At 48.9% G+C, this 22,039-nt stretch overlaps 1 protein-coding gene across 1 annotated transcript in view; it reads right to left on the bottom strand.

The window, feature by feature from the left end:
- The window catches only part of ADARB2 (adenosine deaminase, RNA-specific, B2 (non-functional)), a 529,062-nt gene that overhangs the window by 50,770 nt on the left and 456,253 nt on the right, over nucleotides 1-22,039 (bottom strand). The window contains exons 5-6 of the mRNA XM_011942292.1: nucleotides 11,274-11,442; nucleotides 7,767-7,918 (exon numbers count right to left, since the gene is read on the bottom strand). Of these exons, the coding sequence (XP_011797682.1) occupies nucleotides 7,767-7,918; nucleotides 11,274-11,442 (321 nt within the window). The remainder of the gene's footprint in view (nucleotides 1-7,766; nucleotides 7,919-11,273; nucleotides 11,443-22,039) is intronic.

Here is a 22,039-nt window from a genome sequence, read left to right on the forward strand (position 1 = left end):
GGTGATGGTGATGATGGTGGTGATGATGGTGATGGTGATGATGGTGGTGATGATGGTGATGGTGATGATGAGGGTGATGGTGATGGTGGTGATGGTGATGATGGTGGTGATGATGGTGATGGTGATGGTGGTGATGATGGTGATGGTGATGATGGTGGTGATGAGGGTGATGGTGATGGTGATGATGGTGATGATGGTGGTGGTGATGGTGATGATGGTGGTAGTGATGATGATGGTGATGGTGGTGGTGATGGTGATGATGGTGATGATGATGGTGATGGTGATGATGGTGGTGGTGATGGTGATGACGGTGATGGTGGTGGTGATGATGGTGATGATGATGGTGGTGACGGTGGTGATGGTGATGGTGGTGATGATGGTGATGGTGGTGATGATGATGGAGATGATGGTGGTGGTGATGATAAATTGAACATAAAATAGTTCGTATGACTCAAAACACTTGGTTCTTTATGAACATCAACTTTCTGTGGAAGGCAACATTGAAAGCATGGAGGAGCCATCACACTTAACAGTTTCCACAACATTACCACAATATTAGGGACTTTACCTTCCATTTGGGGGACATTTTCTCAGGGAATGTGTTTGTTGCTGTACCTCCATTTCTGTTAATTATATTATTCTTATATTCTCCCAATGTTTCAACTATTGTGGTCTTTTTTGAGATCTTGAAAGTTACCTATTATATTGTAAGACTTCTAAATTCTTACCAGTTGCTACTGCACAACTAACTTTCCATGAAGTAGACTTGATAGCTTGTTAATGCCATGACAACGGCCCAGCTGTAATTAACAACTAGTTCCTAGGAGTTAACCCAAAGCTTTCAGGTTAGACTAATTTTGCCTGAAGAGCCAGGTGCATGAGATGCTCCTGAGTGTTTATTTTTGGAGGTGTTCAGTCTTGGGCTGCCTTCTCCACAGGCTCCCTGATGAGTTTGAGCAGCCCCAGGGTGGCCTGAATGTCGGTGATCCTGCAGAGCCCATTTCCTCTGGCTCTTTCCTGGCTAATTGTGAGAGGTGGGAAGGAGTTGAAGATGCCACTTAAGGCTGAACAAAATGCCAATCCAACCAGCAATTGCAGGGAGCTGGCCCTAAATGATCTGTAGCGGATTTAGAGTGTGCCTGAGACAGTGAAAGTGTAGAACCTCAAACTCCTGACTGCTGTGTGATGCTCCCAAATACATTCAAACATTCTGGTCCAATTCTGACAGTCCAAGTCATCAGACTCTTCATTATGGTGTTTATTAACCTATATAAAACCCTAGATAAAATGCTTATCTTGTGAGGTCAATATCAAGGTAAATAAGGATAGTTTTTAGATCCTCATTTCTAAATGGGGATGTGCTTTAGAAAATGGTTCCAGTGAATATTTTATTTTTAGGGGAGAATCAAAAGGATTTAGAGACAAACAACAAGAGGCTTGTCCTCTGGGGAGCTAAAGATTTATCTAAAATGTGATGCATGGTTGCTGCAGTCACAAGGGGGAGAGAGAGCACCAAAAATGAAACAAACCACAGGCACGAGAAAAGAAGAAAATATTTTTAAACACCAAATACATTTTAGATTTTCAAACTGTCTTCAAAAGGCATATCCCGGAAAGTCTGCCTGTGAAGCAACCCAGTATTCATTGTAATAATAATAATATCCACAGCAGTTACCGTGTGGCCACGCGGGTGCACTTTGCCTTATTTGATTGATGATGATGATGATAGTGATGATGCTGGATTATAAGGCCATTAAAATTCATTATCCTACAATGCACGGATATTATCATATTTTGCATATTTCTGTCATTCAATGGGAAAATCTGAAGACAGGAATTTAAGGAACTGAATTTTATATTCCCTGACTTCCTATGGGATTTTGGTTAAATCTCTTGAACTACCTTTCTAATCGTTGAATGGAATTGGCTTAGAACAAACATACTAGGCTCTTAGCATGAACTTGTAAGTAAATATATGACATAATCTATTTTTCTTGGCATTTTCTGGACATAGACTGGAGAATTTAAGCTGCTAAGTTCTCGGAAAATGGCCATAAGAACTGAGTTTACCAGGTTATTTAAAAACCAGGCCAAGAAAGAAGAATTTGCAGGCAGGTCATTGGTGGGTTGGGAGGAGAGGAGCTGCTCATCCACAGTGAAGTACTGAGATCCTCATCTTCTGTTCCATCTGTGCTCTTTCAGGTCTGAGTTCTATCCCAGGCCTCCCAGAGCCACTAAGTGACCCGTCGCCCTCTGTGAGTCTGCGCTGAGAGCAGTCATCAGAACCCTGACTCTAACATAGACACACACAGCATGTTCTCCTGGCTGTGGGAATAAATGTTGTTTAGGCATTTGTCCCTACCTTAACTGACCTGGCCCTTCTAGGTCCAGGGAAAGCCACAGATGTGGCAGTGTTGAGTCACCTGAGATGAATGGAGTAGCCCTGGGTCGCATGACATTGAAGACTGAGTCCGCGGTCTCTGTCGCGAAAGCACCTTTCCCCTTGATCGCCTGCGACACCACAAACACTTTTCCTTCCTGCCGGTGACACCACAGAGCCAGGAGTCTGGCCATAAGCTCTGCCTGGCTTCTGAAGACAGACAGGCTACCAGGCCGTCTACGCCTCCAAGCCCTTTCTACCGAGCCAGCAAGGAAACGAATGTTCCCAGTCTGAGGAGGTGATTTGAGGAGTTCAAACCCGGTGGCTCAAAACCCAACCTGTGCTCAGAAAACTAGAGTCTTGGATGCCTCTCTGCCCCGAATGCATCAGAAACTCAGCCAGAGTGCATGGGGTGAGCTGCACTGGTAAACACTGGCCCAGAACCCTGAAAGATAAGCCAGGGCTGGAAACAACAAACTTGAATACCTTCCAAAGCTGGCAGGTGACACAGCTCCCACAATACCTGAGACCAGCCGGCATTGATACCATGTCTAAGGCCCCCAGGAATGGGGAATTTATGATCTCTCTAGACAAATGTTTTTGAGGGGAAAAATAAAATGGGGACATCTAGAATTTCTCGAGCCACATGCATCCCAGGAAAGTGGGGTTTGATGGCAACTCCAGGGCCCTGGTGTTGTGTCTAGGACTTGGAGCCCCTGAGCCTGAACCTCTGGTGGTTGGGGCTCGGGGAACTCCTGGTCCTGCTGAGCTGTCGGAGCAGGTTGCTGCTGGGAGGCAGCTGCTCAGCAGACACCGGAGAGTCAGAAGTGTGCTCCTAGAAACCCCAAGTCAGACTCACTTCTCTCCTGGGCCTTTGGTTACATGACACTTACTGTAATGATTATTTAAACCTATCTACAGAAAGTTTTTCTTATGCTCTACTCTGTGTTCCTTCATTTTTAAAGGAAGGGGGAACAATCTTGGGCACCAAACTTCTCTTTGACTTAATCACATCATGGTTATATTGATAGATCCGATGCATCAGACACCTGTCGTGTGCTTGTGTGTGCACATATGCTTGTGTATGTGTGTTTGTTTTGTGCATGTGTGCTTATGTATTTGTGTGTGCACACGTGTGCTTATGTATCTGTGTATGTGCAGATGTGCTTAAGTACATGTGTTTGTGTGTGCACACATGTGGTTACATACACATGTTTGTGTGCACATGTGCTTATGTGTTTGTGTGCACATGTGCATGTGTGCACATATGTGCTTATGCATGTGTTCATGTGTGCACATGTGCTTATGCATGTGTTTGTGTGCACACATGTGATTATGTATGTGTGCACATATGTGCTTATGTATGTCTGTGTGTGCACATGTGCTTATGTGTGTGCATGTGCACATGTACTTATGGATGTGTTTGCACATGTGCTTATGTATGTGTGTGTGTGTGGGTATATATGTGTGTGTGTGTGGGTAGATATGTGTGTGTGTTTGTGTGTGTGTGGGTATATATGTGTGAGAAAGAGGAGAAGTCTGGCACAGTTGAGAGAGAGGTTAGCAGGCGTGGCCCCTGTGGAGACGCACAATAGCTCGATGCAGGCCAAATGGGAGATTGAGGAAGGGATGAGCTAAAGAGACCAGGACCAAGCACGGTGCTGGTGAGAGGAGACAGGGCAGGTCCAGAAGGCGCCAGAGGCAGAGAGCACTCGAGGCGACGGAGACCTCAGTCCAGAGCGTCCTTCGGTTTCAGATGGGCTCTGGCCCCCAGCAAAGGTCTCAGTGGAGGGGACTGAGCTCTCTGCACTCTGCGGCCTCTGCATTTGTGAGAAGAACATCATGGCCCTTAAGGCTTCTTTCATTCCCTGGGCTGCTTTTGGGAGTGTGGGCCTCTGAATTGGAGGGGCAGTGCAGCTGGGTTTCTGCAGGGTTAATCCACGGGAGCGAGGCAGTGCCAGCTGCAGACCTCTGGGAACAGTGCAGACTGGAGGTGTCCAGCGCCTGCCGCCAGCATTTCCTTTGGGGGCTTGTCACTATCGACACTGCCCTTGGCTGGCCCTGGAGGAGCCCCTCACAGCAAAATCCAGGCCACTTGCTCCCCTTATCCATGCTCCAGCCCTCTTTAAAGGGTAACAAAGAAACACAGCGCCTGAGTTACAACCTGGAGACCCCTGCCCCTTATTGTAAAGGAACTGAAAGCGTCTCTGCAGGGGAAGTGGCAGGAGTTGTGCCTGAAGGTCTCTGTCTTCCTCGGGAGGTTCGAAGGTTGCAGAGCCAGCTCTCTGAAGGCGCCTTCCAAGCAGACAACGGCAGGAACTTGGGTTCTCCTGCCTTTACTGAGTGACTTTGGCAGACGAGTCCCTGTTACAGGAGAGTTCGCCAAGTGCCTACCTTCTCCACACTCTCCAGACAGGAGAGCGGAGGAGTGGTACCAGCCCAATGGAGAGCACGGTACAAGAAGGAGTTTCTCCATTTTGCCTGGCATATCTGCTGCAAAAATGTGAGAAAAATGCTTTATTTTTTCTCCTACCAGCACCTGCCACTTCTTAAAAGCACCATGAAATAAAAGACATCTGTGTCTGGAAGTGAACCCCAGGGCGCCTCGGAGAATGTATTTGTTTTTCTAAACCACAGACACTGCAGTTGGAAGTGAGGGCCGGCTGGAGAGGCTGCAGTTGGTGATCGATATACAGAGACGTGGGAGGCCCAATGGACTAGAACTGTCCCCTGGGGAGACCACGGGGTCTCAGGCGTGGACAAGGCTCCTGCTGTTCTCACTCAGCCCTCTCCCAACTCCCACCAGGGGCACATTAGCCAAGGAAGAGGCTGGACAAATTAGCGCCAACCTTAAGCATTTGGCGGCACTTTTCCTCTCGAGTCTGAGGGTTCCTAGCTGGGTCTTTATGATGGCAACCCTTTCAAGAAGAATGGAAAGATAATTTCCAGTAGCTGTCCAATGCACTAGATTTCAGAATTCCCAGTAGCTGTGCAATGCACCAGATTTCACAGTTTTATCAGGTGAGCTGGTATCATGTAGCTCTGGCTTGCTGAATATGTCCAGTGAAAATATGAAGCCACTCCTGGTGGTTTTTCTGTCTCTCTGTTCTTGAGTCGGCCTGGTAGCAGGGGGTGCCCTGTGTGATCTCGTGGGGCCACACTGGGCCCCCTTCCCTCTGTGGCTGTGTTCACTGCTCAGGTGCTCAGGCCGCCCCTGCCTCTCTCTTCCTCCTGCAGGAAGTTCCTTAAAAGTCCCTGATGTTGCATAGGCTTCCTTTTCTTCATTCCCAGTTTGATGGGATTCTCCCATTTAATTTCCAAAGAGTGTGGAAATGCCACCCTAAATCCCCTTACAGAGAACCCTATCCAGCCATCCCAGAGGGAAAGCAGTGGGGCTGGGGGGAAATCCGCAGAAAGGAGGAGGAATGTTTTTGGGCCAGCATCCCATCTGAAGACTGGAGAATCAGGCTAAGCTCATGTAGGATTAAAGACCCCATTTTCCCCACACCTTCTTGTCTTTGGTGGAGGCTGCGTAACAGCCTGGAACACAGCAGGGCTCTATGAAAATGCTTAATTTTCCTTACCTTGGTAATTGAAACACTACATAGCCTTCCACTGGAGGAGAGTCAGGCCCAAGTCAAGCCTTAATAGCGGTGTGCTCTCCATGTATGTCTACCAGAGATTTCCTCCGTTATCAGGACTGGACCCCTCACCATACACATATCACATACATCACACACACCACACACATACCACACACCACACACACACCACACACCACACACACCACACACACACAACATGCATTGCCTGCATTGAAAGATCTGCCTGGGACTGCTTCTGGAAAGGGTGTGGGAGCATGTGAATGTGTGTGTGTTGTATGTGATATGCATGTGGTATATGTGGCATGCACGTGTGGTGTATGTGCTGTGTGTGGTGTATGTGATGTGTGCGGTATATGTGATGTGTGTGGTGTATGTGGTCTGTGTGTGGTGTATTTGGTATGCGTGTGGTGTTTGTGGCATGTGTGTGGTGCTTATGGCATGTGTGTGGTGTGTGGTGTGTGTGTGCAGTGTATGTGGTATGCATGTGTGGCATATGTGGTATGCGTGTAGTGTATGTGATACGCATGTAGCGTTTGTGGTATGTGGTGTGTGGCATGTATGTGGTGTGTGTGTGCTGTATGTGGTTTGTGTGTGCTGTATGTGATATGCATGTGGTATATGTGGTATGGTGTGTGTGGTGTGTGTGGTATGCATGTAGTGTATGTGGTGTGTGGTGTGTGTGGTATATGTGGTATGTGTGTGTGGTGTATGTGGTTTGTATTGTATGTGATATGCATGTGGTATATCCATATATATATGTGTGTGGTGTGTGTGCTATATGTGGTATGCATGTGTGGTATATGTGGTATGTGTGTGTGGTGTATGTGGTATGCATGTAGTGAATGTGCTATGTGTGTATTGTGTAGTATGTATGTGGTGTGCAGTATATGTGTGGTATATGTGGTATGTGTGTGGTGCATGTGGTATGCATGTAGTGTATGTGGTGTGTGTGTATTGTGTGGTGTGTGTGGTGTGTGTGGTATGTGTGTGGTATACATGTGTGGTATATGTGATGTGTGTGTGGTATATGTGGTACGCATGTGGTGTATATGATATATACATATATGTGTGTGACATATGCAGATAGCACTAAGCAATAGGATTTCATCATTAAAATGAAAGAGAGGAGTTTCCCTGCAGCACCTTTTCTTTTATCATGGAGATGCTGTTGTCAACGGTGGCATCAAGGGAGAGCCCCACCCTGCTCCATGCCTGGCCCTCCGACCCTGGCACTCACAGCATCACTGCCCTTTGCTGATGGAGAGGACAGAGAGGTGGGGACCGCGTGGGCGTGTTCTGTCCCATCCCCACCGATAAATGCTCACAGGGCGGGTTTGCAATGGAACTTTATAGTTCACCTGGGGAGACCCCTTTGCAGGGAATCACTCATCCTTGGCTTGGTTGCAAAAGCTGAGCTTTTTTCTCCCCAACGCTGTGAGCGAAGGCAAGCAGAGCCAGTCGGAATTTGCTCCCAGCCTGCGTAGCTCTCATTGGCCTTCCCTTCATCCCGTTTTCCCAACCCAGGACACAGGGATGGTCTGAGTTATTAAAACAAAACAGAGAACTACGGCAATTAGGTCGCTAATTTTAGGCCTCAGACTACTCTTCTGCCAATCACTTGAGCATTTCAGACTAAGATTTTGGAGGCATGATTATCCCACTCATTGCAGACACAATCCTCTTCCAGTACCCGAGGGCCCCACACACTGCCCAGGACAGAGTCCCACATAGAGGCCGCTGGGGGCTGCGGACCCACAGAAGGTAAAAGCATCGTCTCTTACGGTCGGTGGTGATCTCGTAGGGAGAGTGGAGTCTTGCGTCTCCGCAGGGGGAGGTGCTCACGTAGAGATGGAAGAGGATGTTTTCGCGCAGCCGGTAGCCGCCTTCTTTTAACCGCACAAATATTGATCGCTCCGAGTCCTCGCGCCGCTTGCTAGGGTCACAAAGAGGTTTGGGGTCATTTATCACAAACCAAACCAGAAACGTTTCAACCAGGTGAACGCTTGAGTCCTGTTTTGTAGAGAGTTGTTCCCCAAGTTTTTCTTTATCTTTTTCCTTTCTTTTCTTTCTTTTTTTTTTTTTTTTGAGAGGGAGTCTTGTTCTGTCGCCCAGGCTGGAGTGCAGTGGTGCGATCTCGGCTCACTGCAACCTCCACCCACTGAATTCCAGCAATTCTTCTGCCTTGAGTATTGATACTCAGCCTCCTGAGTAACTGGGATTACAGGCATGCGCCACCACGCCTAGTTCATTTTTGTATTTTTAGTAGATACGGGTTTCACCATGTTGGCCAGGTTTGTCTTGAACTCCTGGTCTCAGGTGATCCACCCACCTCAGCCTCCCAAAGTGCTGGGATTACAGGCGTGAGCCACCGCGCCTGGCCCCACCAGGATCTTTTTACCAGGCCATTTTTCCCCGTTGCTGTTAACCCACATCTATCCCTCTACACAGCTGTGACTCTGTGGGTTTGCCAGTGCTGCTCATGGCCCTACCTCACAGCGGACTGCAGGTTTGACGCAGCCTAAGTGGGCAGCTTGTGTGTGATTAAAAAGAGGAAAGGAGCTGTAGGAAGGCCTGGGCTTGGTCACCAGCACAGGTGGAAGTGGAGAGCCGTGGGGAAACAGCTTTCCTTCTGCATCCAGCCATGACCCAGGTGGGGCGGGAGAGGTCCCAGCCTCTCTCTGATGGTGAATGATTCGGCCTGTTGCAAAACCCCCACCAGCTGTGAAGTTCGAGCTGCGCAGCCCCACCTCGGCCCACCTGAGCGGGCGCTGAGCAAATGCGCCTGCATTTCCTTCTTCCGTGTTTATTCCCTGTGTCCCGGTGTTTATTCTCCTGCTTCCTGGTGTTTATTCCCCCTGTGTCCTGGTGTTTATTCTCTGCCTCCTGGTGTTTATTTCCTGCATCCCAGTGTTTATTCCCACGCTTCCTGGTGTTTATTCCCCTGCTTCCTGGTGCTTATTCCTGCTTCCTGATATTTACTCCCTGCGTCCCGGTGTTTATTCCCTGTGTCCTGGTGTTTATTTTCTGCCTCCCGGTGTTTATTCCCTGCGTCCTGGTTTTTATTCCCTTCTTCCCAGTGTTTATTCCCACGCTTCCTGGTGTTTATTCCCCTGCTTCCTGGTGCTTATTCCTGCTTCCTGATATTTACTCCCTGCGTCCTGGTGTTTATTCCCTGTGTCCTGGTGTTTATTCCCTGTGTCCTGGTGTTTATTCCCTGCTTCCTGGTGTTTATTCCCTGCGTCCCGGTGTTTATTCCCTGCTTCCTGGTGTTTATTCCTTGTGTCCCGGTGTTTATTCCCTGCTTCCTGGTGTTTATTCCCTGGTGTTTATTCCCTGCTTCCTGGTGTTTATTCCCTGCTTCCTGGTGTTTATTCTCCTGCTTCCTGGTGTTTATTCCCTGCTTCCTGGTGTTTATTCTCCTGCTTCCTGGTGTTTATTCCCTGCTTCCTGGTGTTTATTCTCTTGCTTCCTGGTGTTTATTCCTTGCTTGCTGGTTTTTATTCCCTGCTTGCTGGCCATCTACTTTCTGCCGGTCTTGCTGTTTTCACACATTCTGCCCCATGGGTGATGGATTGTGTTCTGCGGGGCCCTGAGATCACACAGGCAACAGAACAGACATTTTCTCCACAGGAAGTCCTTGCGGCATCCAGCAGCCTTCCTGCCTCTGTGCCTGCACTCAGCCCACAGCCACCGCCCCCCACTGCCCCAGCCGCCTTCCCCAGGACCCTTGGCAAATGTGTCCCAAGCCTGGACCCCGGAGCAGGGCCCATCAGCCACGTGGCTGTCCTGGACCCCGCTCCCCTGTGCCGGTTCCCTATGCAGGGCAGGCATCGGGTGCACCTGTCTGTGGACCCCCAGCTGGTGGCACAGCACCAGGCATGTAACCAGCTCCTGGTAAATATTGGCCCAGTTACCTTCTCTGACACAAACACGAGCGAGGGATCTTGGAGATAGTCCCAGTTGAGCAGGTGGGCATTTAGGAGAAATCCTTCCCTACATTCTGAGAGATTTCTCTGTTCTCCCATATCCAACTCCTGCTGCACTCACAGGCCTCAGGGAACTGAGGGATGGGTTCAGCCTGTGGCTCCCTGTGCAGAGGCTCTGATAAGGATGAGCTGAGTATGGGCCGAGTGCAGTGGCTCATGCCTGTAATCCCAACACTTTGGGAGGCCGAGACGGGTGGTTCACTTGAGGTCAGGAGTTCGAGAGCAGTCTGGCCAATGTGATGAAACCCCATCTCTACTAAAAATACAAAAATTAGCTGGGCGTGGTGGTGAATGCCTGTAGTCTCAGCTACTCAGGAGGTTGAGGTGGGAGAATTGCTTCAACCTGGGAAGCAGAGGTTGCAGTGAGCTGAGATCGTGCCGCTGCACTCCAGGCTGGGCAACAGAGCAAGACCCCGTCAAAAAAAAAAAAAAAAAAAGAATGAGCTGAGCTGAGTGTGTTAAGGTGTTGTTTTCAGTGGCATCTGCTTGGCTACACATGGGCCTTTCTGCTTTTGTGTGACTTTTGCACAGCTAATGGGCGTGGAGATGACTCTCGCCAAAGCCCCCCGAGGTCCCATTACTCATGGATTTGAGGAATGCAGAGGGCTTCAGGGGATGCGAAAGAATAGACAGGAGACACAGGAGGGAGCGTTTCGGGCAAGGAGCCGACAGCGAGCCCTCGGGACTGAACAGCCCGGGCTGGGGGTTTGTTGGAGAGGCCACGTGCTGCAAACCACGTGGGTTCATGCCTGTCTAAGGTGTCTCAGGGACAGGAGGCTGCCCCATGACAGCCACCTCTGCCCAACGGCCAGAGCAGGCCACGGAACCCCGGGAACCCAATACTGGGGCACAGTTCTCAGGGTCTCAGCAGCCTCTTCACATGGACTTGGCACAGGAGGCAAGAAGACAGCGCATCTCCAAACTGCTCCTTTGGCACTGCACTCATGTTCTCTGAGGGCAACGGCGGAAAAGGGGGCAGTGCAGGAATGTAGGGGGCGTGGGGAACCGAGGCCAGGAGAGGGTGGCCTTGCCCAGGAGGACGAGAGCGGCAAAGGTGTTTTCTGGAGGGAAACGTGGAGTAAGGAGGAAGCCTGGAATTTTAGCATCTTCCCAGCCCGCATGGTGGCTCTAGAGGTGCGCCAGGGATGTCTCTAGTCTGAATAACAAGGGACGCTTCCTGGCTCACCCTGTGCCAGGATAGAGGGAAGCGTGTTCTGAGCCAGGCACGGGGCCCCCCTCTGCTCCCTGGAAGCCCCCAGCCGCGGTGTCCGCCTGCCCTGGAGCCCGTCCCCAGCCGCTCACCTCAGGTGCAGCTCCAGTTGCGTGTAGAGGAAGTACAGGAATGCCCGCCGGGCCACCACCTCCGCGTGACAGTCATTCACCACCAGCCCCTGGTCACTGAGGTGCTCGCCGCTGATGCACTTGGTCCCCGACGACAGGGCCACGACCTGTGCTTGCCGAGCGTCCAGTCCTGGGGACACAGACAGCGTCAGGGCAGCGCGGCCCACGGCCCCCGTCTCCCTCCTTCTCGGTCTTTTCAGGGTCTCACAACAGCGGTTTCCCTGGGTTAGGAAACCTCGGAAACACTGTGTTTTGAGAGCTGGGAGAGCAAGGCTTCTGTGTGCCCCAGGCCATCACAGGCGACCGCCCGCCTGAGGGATTCCCACCTACTCCATGGCAGCCTGAGTCGGCGCTCAAAGTGCCTCTGTTATCCTTAAGGTTGCTGAAATGCTCCTGAGGCACCGTAGGAGCAGAGTTTTGAGGTCACACTTACTACCAGGGCAGTTTTCTCCACCTCTGAGTCCCAGGTCCCCTGGGAGTGGGAGCAGTGCTGGCTGCGGCCTGGGCTTCCTGCCCAACCTCTGACCACCTTTGCGCTTTCCCCTGTCCCCCAACGGGATCAGTGCAGGACAGGAGCTGATGAACCGTCACCCTGACACAGAAACGCAGGACAGGAGCTGATGAACCCTTCACCCTGACACGGAAACACAGGACAGGAGCTGATGTCCCCTTCACCCTGACACAGAAACACAGGACAGGAGCTGATGAACCCGTCACACTAACACAGAAAGGAGGCTGGATGTGTCATTTTAACCATAGTCAAAGGAACCCCATCCACAAAAATGATACTCCCTTCAGGGACTGAAAACAAACAAAAAGAAACCTGAAAAAAACCCCCAACGTAATGTCCTTAAAGTATAATATCCATCACTTTGTTTAAGAAGAAGCTGGAAGACACACGCCATTGTTTGTTTGCTCTGCTCTAACAGGTCTGTGTGGATGTGTATTTTCTCTGCACTTAGATGGTGAATTCCTTGAGGACACAAGTCAGAATTTCCACCAAATGCTGCAAGCAGGGTCTCCCTAGGGAGTCTGTGTCATGAGACGGGTCAGTGTTGCCGATCCAGTAACAAATCCATTGTGCAGGCCCTTCGGCTGGAGGTGGCGGGTACGTTGTGGGCACCCAGGAGCCTTGGGATGTGACAGCCACTGGCTGGGCCCGGATCCCAGGCCAAGTGAGGGCAGCACAGAGACACGTTAGCCGCTGACTGCGGCCACGTCCACGGAGTCACCTGGTAAATACATGTCCAGACCATTTCTTGGAAGAGGTGACATGCAAATTCATGTCATGCCAGAAGCAGACCTCCCTCCCATCTTAAATAAAATCGACTTCCCCATGGAAAACAGTGCTGGCTGGTCATGAGCACTTCTCACTTCTCACACACTTGTTCCTCTGATGTGACTTTTTCTCCCCTGAGAACTTGGTTCTCGAGCCCTGAGGGCATCTGCCCTCTCTGGGCCCCAATGCAGGATCTTTCTTTGTGAGATGAAAGGGCGGAGTCAGCAGCTGCCAGGGAGAGCCAGGGAGAATGCGGAGCCCAGAGGGACGGAGCACTGCGGAAGTACCTCCATGGCTCTGCAGCTGGGGTCTGTCTGTCCAGTGTCCTTCCTTCCAGGCAAAGCGGTCCAGCACAGCCCCCGCCTCCTGCCCATGTCCACTGCTGTCTCCGCTCATCCCAGCTTCTCCCAGCAGCCCCTGTTTCTGTGCCTGAAGATAACTCCATGGTCCTGGTCCTGTTGTCTACCCACTGCCCCCTCCCTGGTGGGACTGGACTGCTCCGGAGCTCAGGAAGTGACCGGACTTCCCCAGGCCGCTTTAATCAAAAGAGGAGACGACCAGCCCCCTGAGTTTCCTCAGGGGGCAACTCAGCTGCCCTGTTCCAGCTCCAGGCCTCCTCCTCCCTCAGCCATCCTGGGGGCAGAGGCTGCCTCCCAGCAGGGGTCCCAGAAGTGGAGGAGCAGATGGAATCAGGATCTAAGGCTACAGGGAGCTGGGGTGGGCAGCTGCTACTGACTCTGCCAGGGGTGGGAGCCACCGTCTCACTCAGGCAGTGACATGTGGACTGTGGAGAAATGGTTCACGAGGCCGACATCGCGGTGCAGAAATCACCCCACAGGTTCCAGCTTCATTAAAGCAGGTAGTTAGAGAAATGGGAAACACATTGATAATGACTCCTAATGAGTTTCAGGGTTCATGACTGGTGCACATGCAGTCTCTGGTGGAAACGGACAACTCTTTGGGAATAGGTGCTGTGGCCCGTGAGGCCCTGGCCTGCTCCTCGTCTTTGGATTCCGTGGAAATTGGAGCTATAGAAAAAAGCAGCTGCTTTCCCTTCACCCCTCACTGATTCCCAGCTCCATTTGGCTCCAGGCTCTGCCACACTCAGCACAGTTACGTGGCTCAGGAAGTGCATTGTTTTCATATTCAGTTTTCATGATTCCCACCCCCACGGCCAGCACCATGCTCCCAACACAGGAGATGCAAAGCCTGGACCGAGGGAGATGATGCAGTCAGAAACGGCTGCAGCACGAGACGTCATATGAGAAATGTCGCAGAAGTGCTGTACACGGAATGTCACCAGCATGAGAGCGAGGGAGAGCGAGAAGGGAAAGATGGACTCACACCCTGGGAGCTTCTGCACAGGGGGCGGGAGGAGGTGTCCCAGGCAGAGTGGGCATTGGCGACCAGAGGCAGGGATGGGAAAGGGCACAGCCGTATTCTGTGGGACAAGGAGAAGCTGACTTTGGAGCCTGTGGGAGATGTGTGTGGGAAAGTGGCGAAGCTTCCAAGGTGGGTGGAAGTCAGTCACAGAGGCCTTGAGTACCACCCTGAAGATCCAGCTCTTCACTAACAGACAGTGGGAGCTGTGAAAGGGTTTTCCGGAAGGACAGCAGCACTGCTGCCCATGAGTGAGTGCTGGGTTGCACAGGAGGAGAGAAGGGGCCGGGACACTGGGTGGGAGGCCAGGGCTGGACATGGTGCAGGAGGACTTAGGAAGCTCTCTCAGGAGTGGATTGGCGGGAGGGACCCAGAGAGCACAGGAAGGACCAAATCCACAGGATTTGGGAAATTTACACAGAGGATGGGGGAGAGCAAGAAGCCAGAAGATGTGCTCGGGTACCACACATTACAAATGAGAAAGAGGAAGATTTTCATGAAGAATGGCCAAATTCGAGGCTGACCGATTTAATTTGGGGGAAAGGAGAGGACGGGCGTCGTCATCTCTCCCCTCGGCGCCATGAGGACGATGCGGCATCAGGCAGTGTGGTGAGGTGGAAAGCAGAGCTCAGTAGCAGTTAAAGACTGCGAGCAAAAAGGTGTCAAAAACAGAAACAGCACCAACCGCATTCAGATAAATACGCTTTTCTTAACACCCGCGTCACAGGACAGCGCGAGGGTGCTGCCGCCATGGTGGGGCCACAGGCAAGGTCGAGGCCACTCATACCTACGGAGAGAAACCGGGTCCTTGGTTTATGGGCACACCGTCCAGGTACAGACCAGTGGCATTTAGGGCTGTGTCAGCCCTGCACAGAAGTGTCTGACATTCTCCTTTTTCAGTGCTCTGATTCCCCACATGGGGATCCTTGATTGCTGGGGTTGGGGTGAGGCCACGCCAAGCTGTATGGACACCAAAAATGCTCTGCACTCCATGAGCAATGCTTTGTGTAAAAATGTGCCCGAAGCCAAGTCGCCTTGCAGCAAAGGCTGGGTTGGGGATGCTCCGGCAGGGGCTTATTAAGTCAGGAAGACAGGATGGGACAGCAAAGATGCCAGGCGAGGGGAGGCTGTGCTGAGGTCCCATGTCCAGCTGACCCAACAGGAAGCTCTGGCGTGTGAGGCAAGGATGTGCAATGTGTCAGTCATGAGCTGTGGGTGCTCCCAGGTGTGTAGGCTTCTGGTGGCCAGGGCCGTTCTCAGGAGGTGGCTGCAGCTGTGAGCTGCCCTGGCCGGCACTCGGAGCAGCTGGGGAAGATCAGGAGCCCAGGATGGGGTGGCTGTGGTGCCAGCAGCATTTATTCCAATCCTTCCAATGATGCTATTAAGCCGATAAAATGCAAGTTTGTATGGAAGCATCACTCTGTACATAGTGGCTGTTGGTGATCTCTTTTCTGATAAATGGCTATTGAGAGTAAAACTACTACTCTGTAAGACAACGTGAGAAGTAGTCACAGAAAATATACGTATACAAATTTCTATAGAATAAGTAGAAAAGCTGGCCAAAGAGCAGGGCTACTGCACCCCGCCAAAGCACCAAGCACGGTGAGTTTTGTAGAACTCGAGTGAAAGGTAGCAGATTGTAAGTGTTCCGGAGCATGTAAAGACAAGAGAAGCCTCAGGTTGTGTGTCATCATGGAACGCCTAAATTATTGCCATACCCACCTGACGGAGGCTACGCAACAAAGAAGACAACAGAGCCCTCAGTTAGACAAAATAGTAGCCATCAAGTAGCAGAGGAAAAGAGTACTACAGTACGTCCCTGCAAGGTGGGCTTATTTCTGAAATGTAAGAATTGATTATTTTAAAAAATTAAGGCCAGGCACACAGTGGCTTACACCTGTAATCCCAGCACTTTGGGAGGCTGAGACCAGTGGATTGCTTAAGCCCAGGAGTTTGAAACCAGCCTGGACAACACAGCCAGACCCCAAGTCTACAAAAAATACAAAAGGTAGCTGGGTATGGAGGCATGAGCCTGTAGTCACAGCTACTCGAGAGACTGAGGTGGGAGGATCACTTGAGCCTCGGAGGCGGAGGTTGGAGTGAGCTGAGATTGCACCACTGCTCTCCAACCTGGGTAACAGAGCAAGACACCATCTCAAGGAAAAAAAAAAAAGAAAAAAAAAGAAAAAAAGAATTTAAATGCAATACAAAAATAAGCATAATCACAGATACTGATAAAGCATCTGACAAAATACAACTGCTTTTGATAAAACATTGAGTTTTTATCAAAACTCAACTCTATCAAGTGGAACAGAGGGGTTGTTTCCTGAATGTGATTTTATGCACACACACACACACACCAGACACACATACACACACCAGACACACATACACACACACGAGTATCATGCTCTATGGGGAAACACTCCAGGCACTTCTATAACCATTCAGGAACATCTGCTGCAGCCATTGATGAGCACAACAAGAGAGAGAAATTAGCTCTGTAGTAATTGGAGAGGGGCAGGTAACACAAGCACTGTCTGAACATGCTATGATTCTGTGTCTGGAAACCTCCAGAGAATCCAGTTGAAATACTGCTAGAAACAATGAGAGAGCTTAATATGGTGAAAGGGTTCCAAGTTAATATATAGAAATCAATAACTTTCATATAGACACACAGCAACTAGAGAGACACTGTAAAGGAAAAATGACTCCATTTATAACGGCAGCAAACAAGGTAATAGGAATAAGCTTAACAAGAAATGACCAAGGACTAAAGTGAATAAAACTTCAAAATCCTATGAAGGACACAACAAAATTTAAACAAACAGAAAGACATGCCACATTTTTCGATCGGGAGGTTTAACATAATGAATCCTCTCTAAATTGATTTATAAAGTTGACAGGATTCCCAAAGAAACAGCAATAGTGCTTTGTTTTGGACAAGACACCGGGTTAAAAAGTGTAATTTTGTTTTGTCATTGCTATGGCTTGGGTATGGTTTATTTGTAGCTAAAACTCCTGTTGAGATTTGGTCCTCAGTGTGGCGGTGTTGAGGGGTGATGGGACCTAGTGGGAGGTGTTTGGGTTATGGGGTGGATTCCTTATGAAGGGCTTGGTGCTGTTCTCAAGGCAGTGAGTTCTTGCTCTGGCAAGATGGATTAGTCCTCAAGGAAATGGGTTAGTTCCCATGAGTTTGGGCTGTAATGAAGCCATAATGCCCCTCTGGTTTTCTCTTTGCAAGTATCTGCTTCCCCCTTGACCTTCTCCTTCATGTTATGATGCAGAAAAAAAGCTGTCACCAGAATCCACTGCCGTGCCCTGAAACTTCCCAAGCTGCAGAACCATGAGCTAAATAGACCACTATTTTTTCTACAGTACCCAGTCTCATGTATTCTGTTATAGCAACACAAAATGAACTAAGATAGTTATTTGTTTTTAACTGGGCAGGCTGATTCTAAAAGGAAACCCAGAGAATTCTGAAAAAGAAGACTAATGCTGGAGACAAGCCCTAGAGTATACCAGGCAGGTTACAGGAGCTCCACGCCAGGTCGCTGTGGGGATGGGGTGTGAAGTGAAACAGGTGGAACAAAGTGGGGAGTCCAGAACTCAACCCAACACATACAGGAATTTAGTATAGGACAAAGGTAATCACATCTCAAACCACTGAGGCAGAGAGAGACTATCCAATTAATGGTATCTAACAACTGAACAGTCATCTGAGAAATAAAATTGCATCTTTGTCTGACACCATGTACCAGAGTAAATTCCAAATTGATCAATATTTAGATGTAAGAAATGAAGAGCTGTATTTGAATGTTTATAGCATCTTTACCCATAATTGCCAAAACTTGGAAACAACCAAGATATCTTTCAGCAGGTGAATGGATAAATAAACCATGGTACATTCAGACAGTGGAATATTACTCAGCACTAAAAATAAATCAGTTATCAAGCCATGAAAAGACATGGAGGAAAGTTAAATAAAAGTTAAGTAAAAGAAGCCGATCTGAAAAGGCGACATATTGTATGATTCCAACTACAGGGTGTTCTGGAAAAGGCAAAACTATGGAGATACGTAAAAAGGTCAGTGGTTGCCAGGGGTTGAGGGGGGAAGGGAGAATAGATGGAGCACAGATGATTTTTAGGGCAGTGAAGCTACTCTGTATGATGGTACAATGGTGGATCCATGTCATTATACATTTGTCCAAAACCATAGAGTGTACAACACCAGGAGTGAACCCTAACACAAAGAATGGATTTTGGGTGATTAAAGAAAGAAAGATGCATATGTCATAAAGAAAATAAGGGATAATGTATAAACTTGGTGGGTACTATGGTTTAAATGTGGTGTTTTCTCCAAAATTTATATTGAAACTTAATCCTCATTGTGGTGGTATTAAAAGGTGGGGCCTTTAGGAGGTGATAAGGGGATGAGGGCTCCACCTTCATGAATGGATTAATACCCCTATAAAAGAGACTTCAGACAGAGTCCAGCCCTTTTTTGCCCTCCATCCCATCTGCCCTGTGAGGATACAGTGTTTCTCCCCTCCAAACGATGCAGCAACAAGGTGTCATCCTGGAGGCAGAGCACAGCCCTCTCCAGACACCAAGCCTGCTGACATCTGGATTTTGGACTTCCCAGCCCCCAGAACTGTGAGCAATGAACTTCTGTTGTTTATAAATGGCTCAGTATGAGGTATTTTGTTGCAGCAGCACAAATGGATAAAGACACCAGGCTTCTCCCCAGCACATCACCCATCTCCAGACAATGTCTGGGAATGGGCTTTTATTTATTTACTTGAAACTAAGTCATTCTCAGCCTGTTCCAACATTTTAAAGGTACATTTCTTATACTATATCTGGTTTTGGAGGAAAAAGATTATCAAATTTCTAAGAAGAAAACTGAAAGTAAAATATACCAAATAGCATCAAAGAAATACATTTCAAAATTATAGAAGATAGAGAGAGAAAGGAATAATTTTTACTCCACATGTAGACTGCCCCAAGGGTGTCATGTGTAATTAATTCTGACTCCCTATTTCCTAGAACTGTGCCCACTGAATTTAATGACTCAATAACAGGGTTTCCACACCTTCCCTTGAGAAAGACTCTTCCACAGTTTATCAGTGCTCAGTATTAGGAAACCTTCTTCAATGTTCAGCCTAACTGATCTTCTATACAATTTCAGTCCACTTTCCAGACTTCATCTTTAAAATTCCCAATCTCTTTGTGGTTGGTATTCTCTGAATACTCACAGGGAATATCATGATCGGCCTGCAATCCCACGTCTAGTCATTATTTGGCCAAAGTCTTTGTTTTATTTTGAATCTTTTCCTGCAAGCCAGTTTTTTAAATCTTCTTGTGTTTCTGCTTCCATTCTCTATATTTCCTCTAATTAGTTTGAAATCAGGTAGATTTTAAAATGTCTGGCTTGGGCATGTCTTATCTGTTGGGGACATGATTAGACTGAGACTGAAAGGAAACAGTTTTGCTTTTGACAGGGGAGATTTTTCTTCCACTAGGGTCTTGATTTATGGCTTTCCTCAGGAATCAGAAGACACTAGTGTCCCCTGGGCTTTTATTCTCTAAACATTTCAAATGCATTGATTTTGGAAGGAAAGCAAGTTATGTGTAAATGTTTTGTGCTCTCCTCTACGAATGACAATACATCCGGGGAATATCAGATAACAAAGCACTGTAAGCAGAGTTTAACAGGCTCTAGGGCACAGGTAGCCCTGTTTCTGCTGCTTACATGAGGCAAGAATTTAGTTGTGCTTAGTTGTCTTGTTTGGAAAAAGTTTTCAAAGATTAAAGAAAATAATGCGAAGTTCTTAACATGTGCCTGATACACAGCAAAAATACCACCATCTTTAGCTATTATGATGCATATATTTCCATTCTCTTGTAATCATACTTGTTTCTCCATCTGCAACCAGGATGTTTCTGTGACTTCCCTTGCTAGAATGACACAAAAACACCATTTGTTCCATTATTACTTCTACTGACTATAAAGCACATGTTCTTCCAATGAGAACAAGAGGGCTGGTGTGGGACAGCTGAAAGACAAGACACGTTCAAGAACACCTTTCAACTAAATCTGACCACGGCACTGAACCATGGGCCAAATAACAATTCCAGGAATGAGCACTCACTTGCCTTAAAGTACCAAGGGCATATTTTCATGTATTTCTGTTTGTTTATTTATCCATTCATTCAGTGGGCATTAAACACCTAACTTATTCAAGGGAAAGGGGATACAAAACTGTGCAGTCTCAAAGCTCCTTTCACAGCACATGCTCACAGGCAGGGAGAAGGCAGCGTGGCAGGAGAGCAGAAGCTCACTGTGATTGGGCTACACCAGCTGTGGGGACGCCTTTTCAGAGGATGGGGCAACCATGGACGTCAAAGCCAGTGTTAAGAGAGGGAGAAAGAAGAGACCTGTGTCCTGGACTAAAAGGTGTGTAATCACTGGCCAGGTAATGAACGAAGAGGAGCCGAGGAGTGGGAGCAGCCTGCATGAAAACAAGGAGCATGGGAGGACAGCCCTGTGGTGAGGATGCAGTGGCATCTGTGGTTAGGACGTGGTGGGCTCTGTGGATAGGATCCAGTGGGCTCTGGTTAGGATGTGGTGGGCTCTGTGGTTAGGATCTGGCAGGCTGTGTGGACAGGATGCGGCAGGCTCTGCAGTTAGGATGTGGTGGGCTCTGTGGTTACAATGCGGTGGGCTCTGTGGTTAGGATGTGGTGAGCTCTGTGGTTAGGATATGGTGGGCTATGGTTAGGATGCAGTGGGCTCTGTGGTTAGGATGTGGTGGGCTCTCGTTAGAATACAGTGGACTCTGTGGTTAGGATGCAGTGGGCTCTGTGGTTAGGATGAGGTGGGCTCCGTGGTTAGGATGAGGTGGGCTTGATGGTCAGGATGCAGAGGGCTGTTGTTAGGGTACGGTAGGCTCTCATTAGGATACGGGGGGCTCTGTGGTCAGGATGCGGTGGGCTCTGGTTAGGATGCAGAGGGCTCTGTGGTTAGGATGCGGTGGACTCTGTGGTTAGGATGAGGTGGGCTCTGTGTTTAGGGTATGGGGGGCTCTGTGGTTAGGATGAGGTGGGCTCTGTGGTCAGGATGCAGAGGGCTCTGTGGTTAGGATGAGGTGGGCTCTGCAGTTAGGATATGGTGGGCTCTGTGGTTAGGATGTGGTGGACTCTGTGGTTAGGATGCAGAGGGCTCTGGTTAGGATATGGTGGGTTCTGTGGTTAGGATGCAGAGGGCTCTGTATTTAGGATATGGTGGGCTCTGTGGTTAGGATGCCACAGTCTGGTTAGGATGCAGTTGGCTCTGGTTAGAATGCAGTGGGCTCTGTGGTTAGGTCATGATGGACTGTGTGGTTAGGATGGGGCAAATCTGTGTGGTTACTGGTATAGAACTCCAGTGCCTGTGGGGCAGTAGTAGTTTCTGGAGGGCCTCCTGTTGTGTGGGTGACATCAACAGAACTGTCTACCTTCTTCCTAGGTACTCCTGAGTGGAGATGATGGGTAGAAGCCTTGCCCACCATGTCACCTTCACCAGAACTGGGAGAATTGCTGTCTGCAGAAAAGATGTCAAGCAAGTTTTGGCCCTTCTTTCTTATACTTGTGTGATCAGAGGAATCTTTTGGTCACTGTTGAAATCACAGATGTGGCTCCAGCCTCCTCCCAACCAAGAAACCCAAAATTATTGAATGAGTGTCTCCTTGTGAGGTTCCTGAAAATCTGTTTTTAGGCAATATTTTCAGGTTATTCTTATGGCCAGGTGAATTTGGGGAGCACAAGTATGTGAAAAAAAGCAGATGCAGAATATTCATTTTTTCAGCTGGCTGTGTGATGTCATTGGATGCAGTTTGGGAACAGGTGCTCTTCACTGAGGTGGATTCTTTGGTTTGGCAATTTGAATGAGAAACCATTGAATCGAGGGACAGTTTCTCTTGAGTGTTGCACACATATGGTGCTCAGTAGATTCAGAGGCATCTACAAAGAAAACCCACTCTGTGGGCATCCACAGATGCTGTGGTCCCCATTCGCTATACCTGAGC

This window comes from Colobus angolensis, unplaced genomic scaffold (assembly GCF_000951035.1).
Source record: "Colobus angolensis palliatus isolate OR3802 unplaced genomic scaffold, Cang.pa_1.0 Scaffold209, whole genome shotgun sequence".
NCBI classification, from domain to species: domain Eukaryota; kingdom Metazoa; phylum Chordata; class Mammalia; order Primates; family Cercopithecidae; genus Colobus; species Colobus angolensis.